Source organism: Chionomys nivalis, chromosome 4, assembly GCF_950005125.1.
Source record: "Chionomys nivalis chromosome 4, mChiNiv1.1, whole genome shotgun sequence".
Taxonomy (NCBI): domain Eukaryota; kingdom Metazoa; phylum Chordata; class Mammalia; order Rodentia; family Cricetidae; genus Chionomys; species Chionomys nivalis.
This window is the reverse complement of record NC_080089.1, coordinates 113,824,717-113,845,534: the sequence shown is the minus strand read 5'-3', so window position 1 is coordinate 113,845,534 and position 20,818 is coordinate 113,824,717. Positions and strand designations below refer to the sequence as shown.

Below are 20,818 nucleotides of genomic sequence, written 5' to 3'. Positions count from 1 at the left end.
CCTACACACACACACACACACACACACACACACACACACACCTATAATTAAAAAGCAATAATGAAAAGAAATCAAACTTGGATAGAAAGTAGAAAAAGAGAAAGCTATTGAAATGGGAACTGAGGTCTGTAGAGGTTTTTGTAACAGTAAACATTAAAGGTTTACTTTATGTGTATGGATGTTTGTCTTTGCACCGCCTGTGTTCCTGGTGCTCATGGAAGCCAAAAGAGGGCATCAGATTCTCTGGAACTGGAGTTCCAACAGATAGTTGTGAGCTACAATGTGTTTGCTGGGATTTGAACCTGGATCTTCTAGAAGAGCAGTCAGTACCCTTAACCACTGAGACATCTCTTTCCAGCTCCTGAACATACCTTAAAAGATTTTTTTTTAAGTAAAATTTTGCTCAGAGCTCTGAGTATTTTTTAGCAAATAAGTGACTTGTCAGTTGAGTGGATAGAGGGGAGGAGTAGAGTAGAATGGTGGAGCTGAAGTTGTCTTTTCTTTACAGTGGCATCACTGTTTGAGCTATGAGCTGTTTCTCTGCCTGTCACTTATTAATCCATCTGTTATCTATTTGCCTATAGCTATGTTTCTATCTTCTATCTATAATCTATCACCTATCATTTATCTTTAGGCTATTATTGCTTTATAGCTCTCTGTCATTTATTATTTAAAAATTTTATTTCTTTCATATAGCTCATATTTACTTTTTTTTTATTTTATTTTACATTACAACCACAGTTCTCCCTTCCTCCTCCTCCCCCTTTACTTCCCCCCAATCCCAACCCCATCTCCTCCTCCCAGCTGGTAAGGGCTCTCATGGGAGTCAACAGAGTCTGACTTATCATTGACCCTTTCTGCCTCTCAGGGGCGTTCAATGCTTCCTGTGGATTCTGGATGTCCTTTCTTTTAGAATTCTTTTTCAACTTGTCTGTGACAGCATAAAAATATTTTATTGCTACAAAGATACAATTTATCACTTGTTTATTATTTTTGAAAGGTGTAAGTAGGAATACATTTATGTTAGTTGTTAAAATTTGAAGAAATAAGTTTAATATTTGATTATGAGAGATGTGTCAATGACTTACATTTTTTTAAATATAATGAAACTTATTTTAACTTTTTTTTCCAAAGTTGGCCAGGAATACTTTGTCCTGATCCTTTCAGAGGGAAATATGTGGCCTATGACCAGGATGGAAATGTTGACAAGTATCACATAGAATTTCTGGGTGACCCCCACTCAACGGCATGGATAAGTGCAACATTTGTGGGGCATTTTAGTCTCTCGTTAAAGGTGGGTACGATAACATAAAAACTATACTTTCTGCAGTTTCCTTTACTTACTGTCAATTTTTATCTTAGATAATAAAACATATTTACATTTGGATTTATATAAACAAAATAATGCATAGTATGCTTCTACATTGGAACATGATTTTTTCAAAGAAATTGTGGGTATAAAATAGCAGTGAGAGTTTTGAACTTTTCCAGTGGCAATGTAGTAACAGTCAACTGAAGAATGCACTTTAAAGTGGGTTTAAGATTGTCATTTCAAATTCTCTTGAGACCAAGTTTCTGCATCAGTCACAGAAAAGTAATTACAGAGGACAACAAATTTTTCAAATTTCAGAGCATTTTGTTACACTAACTCTTTGGTGCCTTTGCACTCTTTTTAGACTTTAATTTGCACATTAAAATTAATTTATAGGTTGGATTCTCAGGCTAGGGATGAGAGATGAGCTGGACCTGTTCCCAAGGAGTAGCTGTAGTGAGTGCCAGCCAGCTCAGTTTTCTGGGCTTACACCGGACTCTGTAGCCTTTTATCTGAAAATACTGGATGATAGACAACAGACTTTCTTAGAATTCCTTCTAAGTAGAGGGGAGAGGGAGGTAAATTGTACAAGGCATTTGAACTTTATTTTTTAACACCGGGCAAAGGATTCTAGCAGTAGATTGTTCTGCTTATAGCTGATGAAATTTTATTTTATAGTTTGGTTCAACAGATAGTCAAATACTTTAGAATCTCCATTAATTATGGACTATACATTTATAATACCTATATAACATGAGGTAGAAATGAATTTGTCTAGAAAGACAGTGTTACATGCATTTGTGAGAAAAAGAAATGGTTTTCTTTTTGTTTTATATAATGAAAAATAATTCTCCCTTTCAGTTCAGTCATGTTTGTTTATGGATCTGCTGACTTAATTTAATTACTGAACTCACAGAAATACTCAGTTGCTATGCAGCCTCTACACACAAGTGGAAGGTTTTCCTTAACAATAATTATTACACTTCTGGAGACATTGAGGTGTGCTTTGAAAAGAGTTCAAGGCAATGTAGAGTTAGCGTCTGAAGATACAGGTGCTCCAGGACAAGCATAAAACATAAGTCCCCGAGAAAATATCATCTCCAGAATACTGGGAAATGCCACTATTCCAAGTTTAGACTGTAGACTTTTAATTTATATTAGTGTGTTCATATAGTTTTCATCAGACCCATAAAATTCACTCCTCCCATGTTAAAGAACACTTACTCCTCTTAAGAGTTCAGTGAGAGCCACGTGGAGGTGGCACAAGCCTTTAATCCCCGCACTTGGGAGGCAGAGGCAGGTGGATCTCTGTGAGTTCCAGGTTAGCCTGGTCTACAAGAGCTAGTTCCAGGACAGACTCCAAAGCTACAGAGAAACCCTGTCTTGAAAAAACAAAAACAACAAACAAACAACAAAACAAGAGTTCAGGGAAAAGATTCTGAGATGATGGACTAGGAAACATTAATCTGGTTTTGTCTAGTCCATAACCACAATGGCAGATCTGTCCAATGTAACTAATCTGAGCTCTGGAGTATAGTAAAGGTTTGTGACTTCCAGGGAAAGCTTGGGCCGTATAGAGTTAATTTTAGTCAGCCTGCGGATTTAGTGAAGTAGCAGCTACCAGACTATCACCCATCCCTGTATCAGGCAGCTGTTATGCAGTTCCTAGAGAAACTTAGCTCTCAAGGTGAGCTGGCACAAAGGCCCCTGTCCCCAAGCCTGAGGATGTTTACTCTTCAGTGTTGCCTGTGATCACAAGGCGCATAGAATGACGATGGTGGCTCTTGAGGTTGCCCCCTTTCCTTCCATTTTGCACGCTTTTTTCTCCTCAGCTGAAGTGGCTTCCAGTGTGGTGAGAGATTAAGACACTTCGTTCCTCACCTTGACAACCCCACTTTTTTGCTTTCTCTTTTGGGGGACCTGTGTGTGTACATGTGTGTTTGTGCCATATACTTTAAAGACGAGAATGCTAAGATCCCAGAGAACAACCGCGTGTACGAGAGTTAGAAAATGACTGTGCAGACTGACGGCATGCGTGGCCTGAGAAGTGCTGTCATTTATAAAGAGGTGGGGTACCAAGGCCGGTCTCATGAGGGGCAGTGGCGGGCCACACGAGGCCTCGGCGGGTTCCCTTGGCAGGTGGGAGACGACCGCCAGTGAGAGAGACAGACAGACAGACAGGCCATGCAGAGAGAGTTTGAGTACAGAGTTTATTTAGTGGATTATGGAGGGGAAAGGGAAGGGGGAAGAAGGGAAGGGGAGAACGGGGGGGGGGGAGAAAAACAGGGAGGGGAAGGGGGAAAGAGGCAGTAGTTACCTCTTCAGAAGAGGGGAGGAAAGAGAGAGAGCAGGCTAGAGAAGAGGCAGGGGTAGGGCAGCAGTTACCTCTTTAGAAAGACAAAATTGATGAAGGAAAGATGAAGAGGGTCTGAGAGACAGTATGACACCATTCGGTCAGCAGGCGTATCAGAAGAACAAGAGAGATTGGAGCAAAGAGCATCTGAAAAAATAATGGCCTAAACTATGTAAATATGGTAGAAGACATAATGTAAATATCCAGGGAACTTAGGCAGGATGAAGACATAGTGGTTGGAAGGAGGCAATCAAACTTGACAAAGGTGAGGAAAAGCTACACTGACAGGGAAAAGGGACCCCTTCCATATGCACATTCTCAGCCTAGTGTCAGCAGCTTACTGTCAGAGTGTTCCTGGCCAAAACAGTATGGTGTGTATGTTCAAATTACCGAAAGGAAAACTGTCAATAAAAAAGCCATGGCGACAAAACTGTCCTTCAAAATTGATAGAAGTTAAAATATTCCCAGATATAGAAGCTGAGAGAGCTCATTTCCATGAAATCTGCCTGCATGAAACACTCAAGGAACCTGCAGGGTGAACTGGAAGAACCCAGACAGTGCCTTGAAGCCAAGTTAAGGAATATTAAAAATCTCAATAAAGATAAACACACGAGAAAACATATAAAAGCTAGTTTTGTAACAATATTGTGTAACTCTACTTTTTATATCCTAGATGATTTGAGATTAATATTTTAAAATGTTTTAGAGACGAGTATTAATGATTCTTATCTACATTTTATGTGCATAAGAAAGTAATCAATGTAAAGAATAATTATTTACACTGTAGATTAAAATAAAAATAATTTTATACCCTCAAGAATTGAAAGGCTTGGGGTAGAACCCTTGAAGGAGTGAAACTTTTGTGTATTTCCAAAGACAGGCTGATGTAATTTCAAATTTCAGTGTTAAGGACTCAGATTTTTAGAAAACTATTTACTGTAACTATGTTTATGAATGTTTTGTCTGCATGTATGCAAGGCATATAGTCTGGGTGCTCACGGAGGCCAGAAGAGGTTCCTGGGAGCCCTGAACTAGAGGTAAGGACAGTTGTGAACTGCCACCTGGGACTGGGAACGGAACCCACGTTTTCTGGAAAAGCAGCAAGTGTTCTTAACCTCTGAGCAATTTCTCCAGATCCCACTATTGATGGTTTTACTTATAGTTTCCATGTTACAAAGAAGACAGCTAAAAAGTGAAACAGCAAGGGTAGATGGCATGGCGGTGTGCGGTGCGGCTTACTATGAGCTTGCCGAGGTTTGTCATCAGTGCTTATTGGGAACATTTGCCAGAATTGTTCATTATATTCAAGTAGGATTTATCCCAGAATGCAAAGATGTATCCACATATGACAATCATCAGGGCAGTGTACAAAATTAACAGGATGAAGGGGAAATATAATTTCAATTGATGCAGAAAATTATTTGGCAAAGTTCCACACCCTTTATGATAAAACACTCAACAATTAGCAGTAGAAGGAGCCTGCCTCCACATAGTAAAGTCGTTTATGAAAACACTGGAGTAAGTACCATGCTCCCTTATAGGAGACTGAAGGCTGCTCCTGCAGAGGCAGGAGTGAGATGCAGGTGCCTTCTCTTACCAGCTCATTCACCTACTCTTCCGTAGGAAAGAAAGAACAAACATCCACACTAGACAGGAGCAAGGAAAATCGACTATGTTCACAGAGACTACAAAATTCTTACATAATCTCTATGGAACACACACACACACACACACATGTTAGAAATGACAAGTTAATGAATTAAGCAAAGTGCAGGATACAAATTCAACATCCAAATGTCAGTTGCATTTCTGTACACTAACTATAAACAACCTGAAAGGGAACTCATGAAACCGATTCTATTTATAATAGCATCGGAAGATAGTGATCATTAATCTTGTTCATGAGCACTTTCTAGTTCTCTGACTTTTGTTTTTTTCCCTTTTAAGAGTTATTTTGAAGATTTTTTATTTTTAATAAAGTATATGTGTGTGTGCCTGTGTGTGGGTAGGTGAAAATGATTCCAGTACCTAAAAGACCAGAGGAGGGCATAAGATCCCTTGAAGTTACAGGAAGTTGTGAGTCACCCAGTAGGGATTCTGGGAACAAAACTCAGGTCCTTTGCAAGATAGCAACTGCTTGTAACCCCTGAGCCATCTCTCCTGCTCCTAGACTTTTTAAAATATATATATATATTTTTTTACTTCTGTTTTTGGTATGTGTGAATGTGAGTACACAGAGAAACAAAAGAGTGCATGGATTCCTTGGGTGTGGGAACTGAGCTCACAGCTCTTTTTCCTTGTGGTAGTGACTGGTTATGTTAGAGGTTTGTTTGCCACCTCCTTGGCCGGGATCCTGACTGACTACATTAAGCTAAAGCTCCATGTCAACATGTAACAGACAGCGCAGTACACTGTGGCAAGCTCCCAGGGTTACTATGAGACATTCCCCAGTGATAGTACTGTTTTCCAAAGGCCAGTCCTGTAATCTCTTGAGAATTTGCCTAAATGGCTCATCATTTTCTTCTGATTTCCCTGTCTATAAACATAGCTTGTTATTCCATAGTAATTTATCAAGTAAGAATTCTGTAAATGAAACTACCAAGATGATTAGAACACTAAATATAGCTTGTTCTATGACATGTTCTCCCACAAGTACAGAGAGAGAGAGAGAGAGAGAGAGAGAGAGAGAGAGAGAGAGAGAGAGAGAGAGAGACTGAGCCTATGTCTCGACAAGGATTGGTATATCCATTTTCTATATGCAGTCTCTCAACAACTTTACAAGGGTAGACAGCCTCTTTGCTTGATACACTTGATCTATAGAGCTGAGGTTCAGACTGTGTCTACAAGGCCAGCCAAGTGCTAAGTGACAGTTGCAGATGTCTTCTCTCTTTGTGTACTCTGTCAGTTCACACATGTGCAAACAGTGTTTGTTTTATTGTTGAATGTTTGCCCACATTTGCCCTATAGTGAGGAAATGTGCTCCTTTTAATTTCAGTATACATGTTGAATGATGTCAGTTCTTGGCCAACTCTCTCTTATTCCCTTGCTGCTCAGTATTCTTTAGAGAACAGGAGGTAATGAAGAATGGTCACAATTCTTGACAGAACTAGAGTGCATCTCTGTAACTGTGACTTAGGTAGTTTTGAAAATCTGCCAAGAACTTTTGGAAAAGAATCAAGTGATTGCACTTTTTTTTTTATTGTGCTATACCTTTTTCTCCTCTCCGTTGCCTTCCTCCCCTCTCTCCTTCTACCCTCTCCTGTGATGCCCAAGCTTCAAGTTTACTCAGGAGATTATGTCTCTTTTCAGTGTATCTGCCAGGAAGACTTCTTAGAGTGGGGAAGAGTTGTAAACTAGCTGATTGGCACACTCTTCCATCAGGGAGTGGCGAAGCCCCAAACTCATATAACCCTGAGGTTATGGTTGGGTATATTAATATTCTTTTCATTTTCTTTTCTTTAATTCCCTTCTGTATTTTAGTTTTGAAGTATAGTCTAGCTGAAGACTGGAATCTCTCCATTAATTCAACAAAATCTATGATTCCTAAACCCTAAATAAGGCCCATTGAATGAATTTTGAAATAATTGTCAGAACTACCGCTTCTATGTTTAGCTTAGAGAACATGTCCTGTCATGCATTGCATGGCTAACTGTCCTCTTCACTGTCTTCATTGCTCTTTTGAATGTCATTAATTAAACACAATTTGGTATTTATCTGTAATCATTATACCTGGTGTTCACCCATAAACACAGTGATCGTAAAAAGCCAAGCAAGTGTATGTTAGAAAACAGCAGCCATGTATGTCACTCTCCTTTTAGGAGGAGACCTTCCTGTCCATTAATGCTGCTGCTTTAAATACATCAGAACTAATGAGCACACACTTGTTCTCAGGACTCCTTTCAGCCTTTCCGTGTCTCCCAGTTCTACCCAACATTCCTGCCCTCCGTCAGCCTCTCCAGCAGCAGGAGAGAGCTGCAGGTTAGCGGGCACTGGCCTTGAACATCACTCCTGGGAGTGGCTGGAGAGATAGTTCAGCAAGAAAGAGTCCAGGCTTGATTCCCAGCTGGCTCACAACCATCTATAACTCCAGCTCCAGGGGATCCAACACCTCTTCTGTTCCTTGTGGGCGCAGGCATGCATGTACTACATAGATACACGCAGGCGAAATACTCATAAAAATTAAATTTCTAAAAAAATGACCTGATGTTAAAGTGTTGATTGTATTTAATATATTACTATTGCATTATTATCAGTTTGCATAGCAGTGTTTATAACTGCTCTTTGCTTTGGGCTTAATTCAATTTTGTAAAATAAAAATATTACAACTTGAAATGTGAGTATATAACATGCTTAAAACCGTACACAACTAAAGTTGACTTGTTGACTTGTTTTAAAATTCCCTTTAAAATTGTATTAACACATACATGACAGAAACTTTATCAGTTTAGCTGTATTTAGTGTGCAGCTCATTGGTTAAGTTTTTAGCTACGAATTAATAGTCCTAGAATTTTTTTCCTAGCAGTATGAAAGTGTTCTTATTTGGAAGGCACTATACGAGTCTTATGTATCTTATAATTTCTAGCAGCACTTACCTTTCATACTCGTGTTAGGAGCTTTTTGCAACACCGCAACACTGTCTTTAAGGCAACAAGCTGCTTGTAGGGAGCCGCCATCACTCCATAGTGCACACAGACCTTGGAGCTAGGCTGCCTGCATGCTAATTCTAGCTCTGTCTTAATAGCTATGCAGACACGGCAAGTTGTAAACTCAGCCTCCTTATCTCTGAAGTGTAATAATGCATCCCTCACAAGCTTACGAGGGACTCATTAAATGAGTCATTTGTGAAGTGTTTAGGATGGTGCTTGGTGAAACTACATAGGCTTTAGATAGGTTAGTAAATTAAAAAATAGTAATAGGCTCTTTAAATAATAGAGCTCCTTTATAAATGAAATACACACTCAGTCAACTTCTCCCCAATGTGAAGAGTTCTTCCCTCATTTTCTGGGACTTCAGAGGCTAAATGGTGTTCTCTTGTAATCCGGACTCTGTTAAGATAGCCACAGCTCTAGCTGGATACCTCACCTGGAGTCACACAGCAGCACAGCCAGGCCTCAGCCCAGGCGTTATGCCTACAAACTCCAGGTTTTCAGATTCTCTCAGCTGCTTAAAATTTGCATTGAGTTATCTGCTAATTTTAATAAGCATATGGAATTCATATTGAACTATTCTCTGCCAACTGAAAACCCAAAAAACGCCTTCTGTCTGTTGTCTTTAGTTTGGTAGATTTGATTAAGAAATTTCATTGTGTCTTTTCCAAGGTAGTCAGGTTACGCGAAGCTGAGCCTTCCCACTGGCACACTGGTTCCTCACCTGCTGTCCACTAATCTTGAACCTGGAATTTATTTAATCTGCATGTCATATTAGCAATGAGTTGCCATTGTTAATACAAATGATGGCGTTCTGACACTATAGTTTGTTGTGTTTCTTCGTAGTTGGTTCCCAAACTTCCTGTACACCACATTCGCCAAAATTTATATGCGGACCCTGCTCATTGGGGACTCGTGCCCATATCTGTGATTTCACCAGACTCAGTGAATCTCAAGAACCAGTTGACAGTAGATAATCTCCCTATTGAGTAGGTTTTCTCTGTGAGTGATGGAGTCAGACAGACAGGATTTACAAGTGTGTGCTGTGTTTCTTGTACTTACTTTGTAGAAGAGTGGGTGCGTTTATGAGGCTATGGTGCTACAGAAGCCAGGCAGCTTGGGTAAATTGAAAAGAAAGACTACCTGCCCTTCTGAACATGGCTGTCCCTGCGACAGAATCTGATTTTCTTCCTACTGCACAGCCAGGCCCTCTCCCCTTGTCTCTCATGTCAGTCTGCTGTTACATTAATGGCAGGCACACATGGGCATGAACGTTGTTTTCTGGAGCATGCCGCTCCAGACCATAGGCCAACCTGTAGTGTCAGATATGGTTTCTTAAGAACAGAGAACCATAGCACGTAACTGTTGTCACTTAGTCCGAAGGTATCCAAAATACCGTGTCAATGTATGTTGATGTCTGTATAATGAAAAGCTTATCTAGCACCCAGTGGACTTCTGATCTGTCTATTGTGGTAATGTTATCCACTACTTACTTTCCTCCTCCACCTCCACTGCTCTTGTTAGGAGCTGGGTCCCCTCTGCCATGACTTCTTTGGTTGCAGGGAACATCCAGTAAGGAGTTTTGTCTCCTTCACCCCACCTCCAATGTTACAGGAAGCACTTAGTAAGGAATTGAAGTAGATTTCCTGGTGGCATAATTTTCAGTATTTCAAGCCACACAATGGAAACCCACTGTATTCTCAAATTTTCTTCTTTTGTTTCCATTTATCCTCTAGAGCTCACTGCATCCTCATTATCCCTCAGCCTCATATAAAATATCACAGTAAATGCGGCTTGGTGTTTTTATCAACCAGTTCATACTTAACAGTGGTGTGGAAAGTAAAGAACATAAATTGGCTTGATTTTTAAATCCTACTCAGAATTAGTAAATTTTCTATTTATGTTTAGACCAAGGCACAAGAAAACTAGGTTTTATAAGTAACAATTGTTTCAACTATCCAATAACTTAAATGTGCTTTCTAAGCAATGAAGCTTTGATTATATGAAATAACCTGTTGACGATGGCAGGCTCCAGACGGAGACTGGCAGTGTGGCTTCTGTGCACGTGAGATGAGATGGTGAGACTCTATTGTAGTTTGCATCACAGGAACAAGAACACTGCTATTGTCCAGAGGCCCCACCACTGCTGTGGAAGTCCATTAAGGAAGACAGGGCACCCTTGTGATTATCTTTCTCCTGAATTTCTTTATGTGTGAATGGTGTGCCCAACAGAAGGGAGGAATGGAAGTTTTGGTAGAGTGGAGCAGTGCCTCAGGGCAACACATGGTTAGCATCAGTGAGCTGTGCTGCGACTCTGAGGATGAGAGCAGCAGCATTGCCATTGATTTTCAGGCCAAACAACATCTTATAATAGTGATAATGCTCTCAAATACTTATTGGAAATGCAAGTCACTTGTATTTCTTTAGATTATAAAATCTAGGGCTTATATCTGTATGTTTCTAAAGCTATAATACATAGTAAATGATAGAAAATCATGTTCAAGGTCTGGTGAGTTAGTATACCTGTATTCTTGGCTACTAGGGAGGCTAGGGCAGGAGGAGAGGGAGGCCAGACTGCGAGAAGAGGCGCCTCAATCTGAGACTGGACTGCAGAGTGCGTTTGAGGCCAGCCCAGGAACTTGATGGAAAGTCTTGGGCTGCAGCTCAGGGGTAGAACACTTACCTAGCAGCCACAGCACCTGAGATCCAACCCCAGCTCTTCACTGAGTGAGTGCACGAGTGAACAAATGAACACATACAGGTAGAGTCAATATTTGAAGTTGTTTTTGGTGAATTTAGGAGGATAAAGAAAGCAGTTTCTAATAAGATTTTAGCTTTTCAGATTTTTAGTACTGTACTTATCAGTCTGAAAGATAAATCTTCTACATTTCAGATGCTTATATTTGTAGTTATTTTTGATATTGATATTAACAAGATTTGAATTAATAATTTTAAATCATAGAGGCTCTCATTGTAACTAATGAATTGTAATGAGATTGTACCATCCCCCAAAAGATTGTATTAGAAGCAATTGCTTACAGTTTTTTTAGTTTTAAAATTATGCATTTTATTTTTATTAGCTTTTGAAAGTATACACCTTTTACAAGAAAAAAATGGGGCTGGAGAGATGGCTTACTGGGTAATAACACTTATTGCTCTTTCAGTGGCCCTGGGTTCAATTTCAGCACCTACATGATACTCCATACAACTCCAGTTCCAGGAGTTCATGACCTTTGGGGACATGAAGAATACATGTGGTGCCCAGACATAAAATGCAGGCAAAACACTCATACACATAAAATAAAGAAAATAAAATTTAAAAATAGATACTATTAAGATAATAGACCCCGAGGTAATCAGTGATCAATAAAGACTTTATAAATCTGTAGTACACATGAAAATGAGGTTCTGCATCATCCTATTAATTTTTCTTTTAACTTTTACAGATGAAAAAATGTAACCAGATTTTGTTGTTGTTTTATTTTTCTCTTTTATTTCAAATTCAGTTCAGGGTCATCTCAACTGGGTTGACACCAGTGCTACCTTAACAAAATATGTCTTTACAATATTCAGTATTTACTGAGATCTCATACTTAAGACTACTAAAGATATGGAATTGAATAAAACACAAATTCAGTGCCCTTGTGAGACTTAAATTAGCAGACACGACCCACAGTAAACTAATAAGGAAAGGACACATGTTACTTGTTTATAAGTAAGCAGAGAAGAATTAGGGACAGCCGTAGAAAGGGGAATGCAAAGTTGTAGGGGACCAAGGTGGGGAAGGAAGACTCAACCCGCCTTATTTGTGAGCCTGCTCAAACCCCAGAAGACAGTGTTCTTCCCTACAGCTAGCCAGCACCACTGACTGGTCAGTAATAATTCTTGTTTTGAGTCTATTTTTTTCTCTTCTTTCATCTCCAAAAGTGACCAGGTTTTTTTTTTTTTTTTTTTTTTTTTTTTTAAATCTTTTTATACAGGTGAATTTTCTGTTCATTGGGTCAAACCTTGGGCATTCCCATTTTTCTCGTCTGAGTTCCTTATTGGGGGGCAGTGTGAACTGTTACTAGACAGTCGTTGAAAGGGACAGACTTGATGGAGGAAGGTCATTGGTTAATTAAAAAAGAAACTGCTTGGCCCTCATAGGTTAGAACATAGGTGGGTGGAGTAAACAGAAAAGAATGCTGGGAGGAAGAGGAAGTGAGCTCAGATGCAGGGCAGCTCCTCTCAGAGGCAGACATGATGCAGCCAGCCGCCAGGTCAGACATGCTGAATCTTTCCCGGTAAGACTGGTGCTACACAGATTATTCGAGATGGATTGATCAGGATATGAGAATTAGCCAGTAAAGGCTAGAGCTAATGGGCCAAGCAGTTTTTAAAAGAATGCAATTTGTGTGTTGTTATTTCAGAGCATGAGCTAGCCAGGCGACCAGGAGCTGGGGCGGCAGGAACACAGCCTGCAGCTCCCACTACACAGACTGGGACAGCAACAGAGAGCATATTTCTTTACTTGAAGGAGGACAGAATTCTGTACTTTCAGTGCCATAGGCAAATGGCAGGACCTTGGAGAATAGCCCAGTGCAGGGAGCTGAGCCCTGTCACAAAAGCACTTAAGCTATGGAAAGCTCCTTGTGTCCAGGTGTAGCAGAAAAAATGCATTTGGGCTATGAATTCATGTTGCCATGGTGGGGTAAGACAATGACCTGCTGTGGCTCTGCAAGGCTGTGTATGTCCTTCCAGTTCAGTATATTAGCATGTCCTCAAGATGCCTGAGATCAAATATCCCATCCTGGTTGGGTGAAGCATGCCACAGATTGGTTTCATGTAGCATAAATAAGGTAATGTAACACTGCTGTTGGAGCCAGAACCTGAGGTGTGAGATTTGTCTTCTTCAGGCTCCAGGTTATCATAGCTTGATTAATTCTTTGGTGAAAAAAAGACCTTTAGGATACAAAGCAACAGAAACTTGGATTTGTGCCAGAGTAAAGGATTTTTCTCCACCCACTATACTGGCAGAAAAAGATACACCATCATCTCTTCCTTCAGTTTCCCCCTTCATCTAAGCATAAAGCAACAGCAAAAACACATACTCAGCAGTAAACGTCACCAAGAAGGGACATTTAGTGTCTTCCTAACACCTTGGGAAATGGAAGAATGATAAAAAAAAAAAAAGCCTTCCGTTGGCCAATAGCACCCAACTGAAACAAGATTATATGTGGCAGTGGCTTATAAACTTTTAAATTTTGGACACAGCTATGAATTTTCTCTGACACAGAATGTCGCCTGTCCTTGTCCACCCATCTGTTCAGTCTCAAGCTTTTCTTGACTCTGGAAGTTGGCATGCTCACTCATCTTTTCAGAACTGCCTTCTTTAGCTTCATAAGATCATTCCTTCTATTTCCATGACCACTTCTTTTACTGTTTGTATGTTCGCTAATTCATTTCTGTTATACTAGAGATTGAACCCAGGGCCTTATCGTTGTCAGGCAAATACTCAACTACTGAGATAAATTTCAAAATTTTGAGATAGTCTCCCTGAGGTGTCTATGCTGACCTTGAACTGGCAGTCTTATTGTCTTACATCCTCCAAAAGCTGGAATTACATGGTATAACTCATTGTGCCCAGGGTGATCAATGCCACTTCCCTCTTCTACCCCGAGTTGCAGTGATTGAGACATGCAGGTGCCTGGATAATATAGAAGTAATGAAAGGTGTGGAGTTTTCTAGACTCAGTGTCTAGTCTTGATGTTCCATGTTATTAGCATGAATATTTCCTTTGTAAACACCAGTGAAAAGTAATTTCTCTAGGGACTAGAGAGATGGCTCAGTGTTTTAGAGCACTTGCTGCTCTTACAGAGGACACATGTTCTCAGTACCCACAGGTGGTTCACAACGGTCTGCAACTCCAGTTCTGGGGGATCTAATATCCTCTTCTGGCCTCTATTGGCACCTAGAACATGTATGATTCCTTGACATATGTGGGAAGGCAAACAGTCATAAGCATAAAATATAGTAAATTATTTTTAAAAATTTGTGTTGCTATGAAGCAAAACTAGTTTAAAACTAAACATTATTATGTATAGCCAGATTTTAGTAAATGAATTTTTGGACTCTAAACTGAAGACAAAAAATAGTATTTTTACATTTAAAAGTGAGGCACAAAAGTACACACACACACACACACGGCTAGAGAGATGGTTCTGTGGCTCAATGTACTTGCTGTACAAGAATAATGACTTTGGCCTTGAATTTCAGCACCTGTGAACAATCCAAGCCTAATAGAGGCTTGTAGTACCAGCATTATAGGGGTCCAAGACAGAAGGATTGCTGGAGCTTGTTGTCCAATCATGACACCCATCCTCCTTCTCTGGCTTCTTCACTCCACAGATGCATGCATGCTTCCACATGCCTGCACATATGCCATGCATGTGTCTATCACTCTCCTCCCCACACACAGAGACAGAGTTTGTGAAGAACAGAGGGATTTGCCAAAACTTAACTCAATTTACATAAGTCTTTTAAAAACTGACATTCCATATACAGATATTTCTTAAGAGAAAACATCAGAATTCTGTGAAAGTTTTTCTACACCACTTTTTCCCCCATATAGGGAAAAAGGTTGTTTTCCTTTACTTCCTGCAAAATAAAGAGTTGTTTGCTTGAATATGTGATGCATGTGCCCGAGAGCCTGAGTAACAGTATGCTATTGGTCAGCTTCGCCTGAGAAACCTGTGGAGTGAGGGTTTCTGGTCGTCACAGCTAAAGAGAGATGAAGTTACTGAGAATTGTCAGTACTCTGAATGTGCTTAGGGACAATGATGCAGAAGTGTGACAAAGAGTCACCATGCCTTCCAAGTAGAAAGATGTGGGAAAATAGCAGTGAGATGCGTTCACGGCAGCTGCTAAAAGGAAGACATTGCCCTGTCCAGGGAGGTGCTACCAGACATGCTGGTCATAGTATAGACTTAAACCAAAACAGTAACAACAAACAAGCAAAAGCCAAACAAACAAAAGACTAATACATCACAAAATTCTGGCAATAAAACATTCTTTGCAACAATACTTACTTATCAAATACTGTAGTCAAGCTGTGCCTAACTAAAAGCATCATCTCTAATGAGTAGCATTCATGGTGCTAGAAGATGCTGTGCACACTACTGGAGGAGAAAGATAACTATCAGTTTCACCTGGCTACAAGCCCTGCAATCTACAAAGTAACCTGTCTGCAAGATACTTCTAGTTTTGTGACAGCGACACAAACATTATGAGAGTAACCAACCACCTTTTAAAAAATGAGGCTTCAGACCTAATCCATGAAATGGAGCCCATACCTGTCACTGCTGAAGTGGTCAAGAACCTGAGACTTCATAGGTCGTGGGCCTAGGGGAAAACCCAATACTAATGACTCCTAATGACACTGCTGTACTCCAAGATGAGTGTTCTCACTCAGCCCTCAGCAGAGAAGCTTCTCCCAGTGGATGAAATTAGCACAGGGACACACAGATGGACAAAGTGTGGAGAGTGAAAAGCCTTAGAGCACATAGCCCTAAATGTGATGTTTTCATAAAACCAAGGCTCAGCAATCTCTGCGCAACAGAAACACCTCAGAAAGATTTTAAAAGCCGGAGGTGATGATCCAAGGAAACAGTGTCTTCCAGACTCAACAGGACTGATACAATCTGAACTCACAGAGACCCTGGCAGCAAGCTTAAGAACACAGGTTCAGACCAGATGCGTCCCAGCCGAGAGATGGGAAACTGGACATATGGGGATAACTTCTAACCAAAAAGCTGTTTGTATTTGATACCTGTTGTCAAATGGAAAATTAGTGTTTCTCTAATGGAGAATAATTGGACATATCAGCCATATTCCAGGGTATGTCCCATCCCTAGGAGTACTTGACTAATACAAAACAAACTTCATATTTGTTTTTGTGGACTTTTGTTTGGTTTTCATATTTTTTGTCTCATTGTTCTTTTGCTTGTTTGGTCTGATTCTCCTTTCTTTCTTTGTGTGTGTGTGTTTGAGAGAGAGAGCGCAAGAAAGACAAAAGCATAAATTTAGATGGGTGGATTCTAGGAAGAGCTGGGGAGAGAAAAACTTGATCAAAATAAATTTTATGAAAAAATTAAATTCCTTCAAGTTGAGTCCCTATTGCCAAAACCAAAATGCACTTTGAACACAGGGCCTAGAGAGCCAAGCTGGAACTAAGAGTCTCTTTTTTACCAGACAAGTTTCCATAGGAGGGAAGCAATCAACAGTCTTACCTAGCTATGTTGCCTGTACACCACAACAGTGACCCATATGGCCCAGTAACCCTAAGTATGCAGTCATGGCATGCAACACGTTAGTGGGAACCAGTATATCTGTAATTGGACTTAAGGCTTGCTCAACAATAGAGAAATCATGCCTGTACTAGAAACCTAACCAAATACCTGGAGCTACTGAAATCATGGATCTTGGAGGGGAAACTACTACCATCGCCTTACCAACCAGCATAAGCCCTAACTACATGCTAAACATCCTTAAACTTACAGATAGGTACAGTTCTCACCCTCATCAAGGAAACTGCTCTCTGCAACAGAAGAAGATCATTACAGAAAACTACGACCAATCAAAATGAAGATTGTGGAACCCAGGACAAATGGCTACATCTCCAGCACAACTTGTGTACCTAAGGCTCAGAGGTTATTATATTTAAAGGACAGAAAATTATGAGAATCAGAGGAAGAGGAAGTTTGCTGTGAGATTGTGTCTCCTAGAAATGTCATATCTGTCATATCTATTAGGTTACATCTGTGTAGTCTCAATAACATGGCTGCCTGAATGTGACCTGAGCAAGGGTTACATAAATAGACATGCTTACCTAGATGGGGGAAATTTTCTTCTTCTTTTTTTTTTCCTTTTTTTATTACTTAAAAAAATACCAATCCAAATTCCCAGTCCCTCCCCTCCTTTCAGTCCACTCCCTCTCCCTCCACAGACCTTTCCTCACCCCTCCAACTCTAAGGGAGTGCCATGCACCCCACCCTGTGGAAAGTCCAAGGCCTTCCCTACTATGTCTAGGTTGAGCAAGGCTTACATCCAAAGAGAACAGGATCCCATGAAGCCGGTATATGCAGTAGAGACACATCCCAGTGTCACTGTCAGTGGCCCCTCAGTCTGCCCCAGCTGTCAGCCCCCTTCAGAGGGCCTTGGTTGTTTCCATACTCATTCACTCCCAGTCCAGTTGGAGTTGGTGAGCTCCCATTAGCTCAAGAAAACTGTCTCAGTGGATGACCCCCTCATGGTCTTGACTTCCTTGCTCATACTCTCACTCCCTCCACTCTTCAACTGGACCTTGGGAGCTCAGTCCCATGCTCCAGTGTGGGTCATTGCCTCTGTTCCCATCTGTGGTTGGATGAAGGTTCTATGGTGATATTTAAGATAATCATCAGTCTGAATACAGGGGAAGGTCAGTTCAGACATCCTCTCCTCTATTGCTTAGGGTCTCAGCTGGATTCATCCCTGTGGGTTCTTGGGCATTTTTATAGAGCCAGGTTTCTTGCTAACTCCATAATAGCTCCCTCAATCAAGATATCTCTTTCTTTGCTCTCATATCTGTCCTTCCTCCATTTCGACCATCCCATTCCCTCAAATTCTCCTCAACCCCCCTTCTCCTCCTCTCTATTCCCCGCCCTCTGCTCCTAAACTTTTGTCTGAGTCCAATTTCCAGTTGGGTTTATATATTTTTTTCTTTGGGTTCACCTTATTAGTTTCTCTAGGATCCTGAACTATAGGCTTGTTGCCCTTTGTTTTGACTGGTATCCACATATGAGTGAGTACATACCATATTCTTTTTTTGGGGTCTGGGTTACCTCACTCAGGATGATGTTTTCTAATTCTGTCCATTTGCATGCAAAATTCAAGATGTCATTTTTTTACTGCTGAGTAGTACTCTGATGTGTAGATTGCCACACTTTCTTTATCCATTCTTCAGTTGAGGGGCATCTAGGTTGTTTCCAGGTTCTAGCTATTACAAATAATGCTGCTATGAACATAGTTGAATAAATGCTCATGTAGTATGATTGAGAATCTTTTGGATAAATTCCCAAGAGTGGAATTGCTAAATCCTAAGGTGGGTTGCTTCCCAGTTTTCTGAGAAACCGCCACACTGATTTTCAAAGTGGTTGCACAAGTTTGCATTCCCACCAGCAATGAGTGTTCCTCTTGCTCTACATCTCTACAGCATAAGCTATCATTAGTGTTACTGATCTTAGCCATTCTGACAGGTATAAGATGGTATCTCAAAGTTGTTTTGATTTGCATTTCCCTGATAGCTAAGGACAAAGAACATGTCCTTAAGTATCTTTTGGCCATTTGAAATTCTTCTGATGAGAATTCTCTGTTTAGTTCAATACACCACTTTTTATTTAGAATTTTAATGTCTAATTTCTTGAGTTCTTTATATATTTTGGAGATCAGTTCTTTGTCTGATGTGGGATTGGTGAAGATTTTTTTTCCCATTCAGAAGGCTGCCTTTTTGTCCTATTGACTGTGTCCTTTGCTTTACAGAAGCTTCTCAGTTTCAGGAGGCTCCATTTATTTATTGATGCTCTTATTGTCTGTGCTACTGGGGTTATATTTAGGAAGTGGTCTCCTGTGCCCGTGCATTGAAGGTTACTTCCCACTTTCTCCTCTATCAGGTTCAGTGTGGTCAGATTTATATTGAGGTCTTTAATCCATTTGAACTTGAGTTTTGTGCATGGCGACAGATAAGGATCTATTTTCATTCTTGTACAGGTTGACATCCAGTTATGCCAGCACCATTTGTTGAAGATGCTTTCTTTTTTCCATTGTATCTTTTTTGCTTCTTTGTCAAAAATCAGGTGTTCATAGATGTGTGAATTTAATATCCGGGTCTTCAATTTGATTCCATTGGTCAATGTCTCTGTTTTTATGCCAGTACCAAGCTGTTTTCATTACTGTAGCTCTGTAATAGAGATTGAAGTCAGGGATGGTAATGCCTCCGGCAGTTCCTTTATTGTACAGGGTTGTTTTGGCTATTTTGAGTTTCTTGTTTTTCCATATAAAGTTGAGTATCGTTCTTTCAAGGCCTGTGAAGAATTGTGTTGGGATTTTGGTGGGGATTGCATTGAATCTATAGATTGCCTTTGGCAAGATTGACATTTTTACTATGTTGATACTTCCTATCCAAGAGCACAGGAGATCTTTCCATTTTCTGGTATCTTCTTCAATTTCTTTCTTCAAAGACATAAAGTTCTTGTCAAATAGATCTTTCATGTCCTTTGTTAGTGTTACCCCGAGATATTTTATGCTATTTGTGGCCATTGTGAAAGGTGATGCTTCTCTGATTTTCCTCTCAGCTTCTCTATCCTTTGTGTATAGGAGGGCTACTGATTTTTTGAGTTGATCTTGTATCCTGCCACTTCACTGAAGGTATTTATCAGCTGTAGGAGTTCTTTGGTAGAGTTTTTGAGGTCACTTATATACACTATCATATCATCTGCAAAAAAACTAAAGTTTAACTTCTTCCTTTCTAATTAGAACCCCCTTGATCTCCTTATGTTGCCTTATTGCTATTGCTAAAACTTCAAGAACTGTGTTGAAGAGACATGGAGAGAGCAGACAGCCTTGCCTCATTCCTGATTTTAGTGGAATTGTTTTGATTTTCTCTCCATTTAATTTGATGTTAACTGTCAGCTTTTTGTATATTGCTTTTATTATATTTAGATATGATCCTTGTATATCTCTAATCTCTCCAAGACCTTTATCATGAAGGAATGTTGAATTTTGTCAAATGCCTTTTCTGCATCCAATGAAATGATCATATGTTTATTTCTTTCAGTTTATTTATATGGTGGATTACATTGATTGATTTTCATATGTTGAACCATCCCTGCATCTCTGGGATGAAGCCTACTTGGTCATAATGGATGATTTTTTGATGTGTTCTTAGATTCAGTTTGCCAGAATTTTATTGAGAATTTTTGCATCCATGTTCATGAGTGAGATTGGTCTGTAATTCTCTTTCTTGGTTGAGTCTTTGTGCGGTTTGGTATCAGGGTAATTGTAGCTTCATAAAAAGAGTTTGGCAGTGAGCCTACTGTTTCTATTATGTGGAACACTTTGAAGAGTATAGGTATTAGCTCTTCTTGAAAGTTCTGGTAGAATTCAGCACTAAAACCATCCGGCCCTGGGCTTTTTTTGGTTGGGAGGTTTTTGATGGTAGCTTTTATCTCCTCGCAGCTTATAGGTGTATTTAAATTGCTCACCTGGTCTTGATTTAATTTTGGTAAGTGGTATCTATCTAAAAAATTGTCCATTTCTTTTACATTTTCCAGTTTTGTGGAGTACATATTTTTTGCAGTATGACCTAATGATTCTCTGAATTTCCTCAGTGTCTGTTGTTTTTTCCCCCTTTTCATTTCTGATCTTGTTAATTTGGATGTTACCTCTCTGCCTTTTGATTAGTTTGGATAAGGGTTTGTCAGTCTGTTGATTTTC

At 40.0% G+C, this 20,818-nt stretch overlaps 1 protein-coding gene across 1 annotated transcript in view; it reads left to right on the top strand.

Moving 5' to 3' along the window:
• The window catches only part of Zcwpw2 (zinc finger CW-type and PWWP domain containing 2), a 124,829-nt gene that overhangs the window by 45,484 nt on the left and 58,527 nt on the right, over nucleotides 1-20,818 (top strand). The window contains exon 3 of the mRNA XM_057768951.1: nucleotides 1,135-1,294. Coding sequence (XP_057624934.1) covers nucleotides 1,135-1,294 — 160 coding nt within the window. The remainder of the gene's footprint in view (nucleotides 1-1,134; nucleotides 1,295-20,818) is intronic.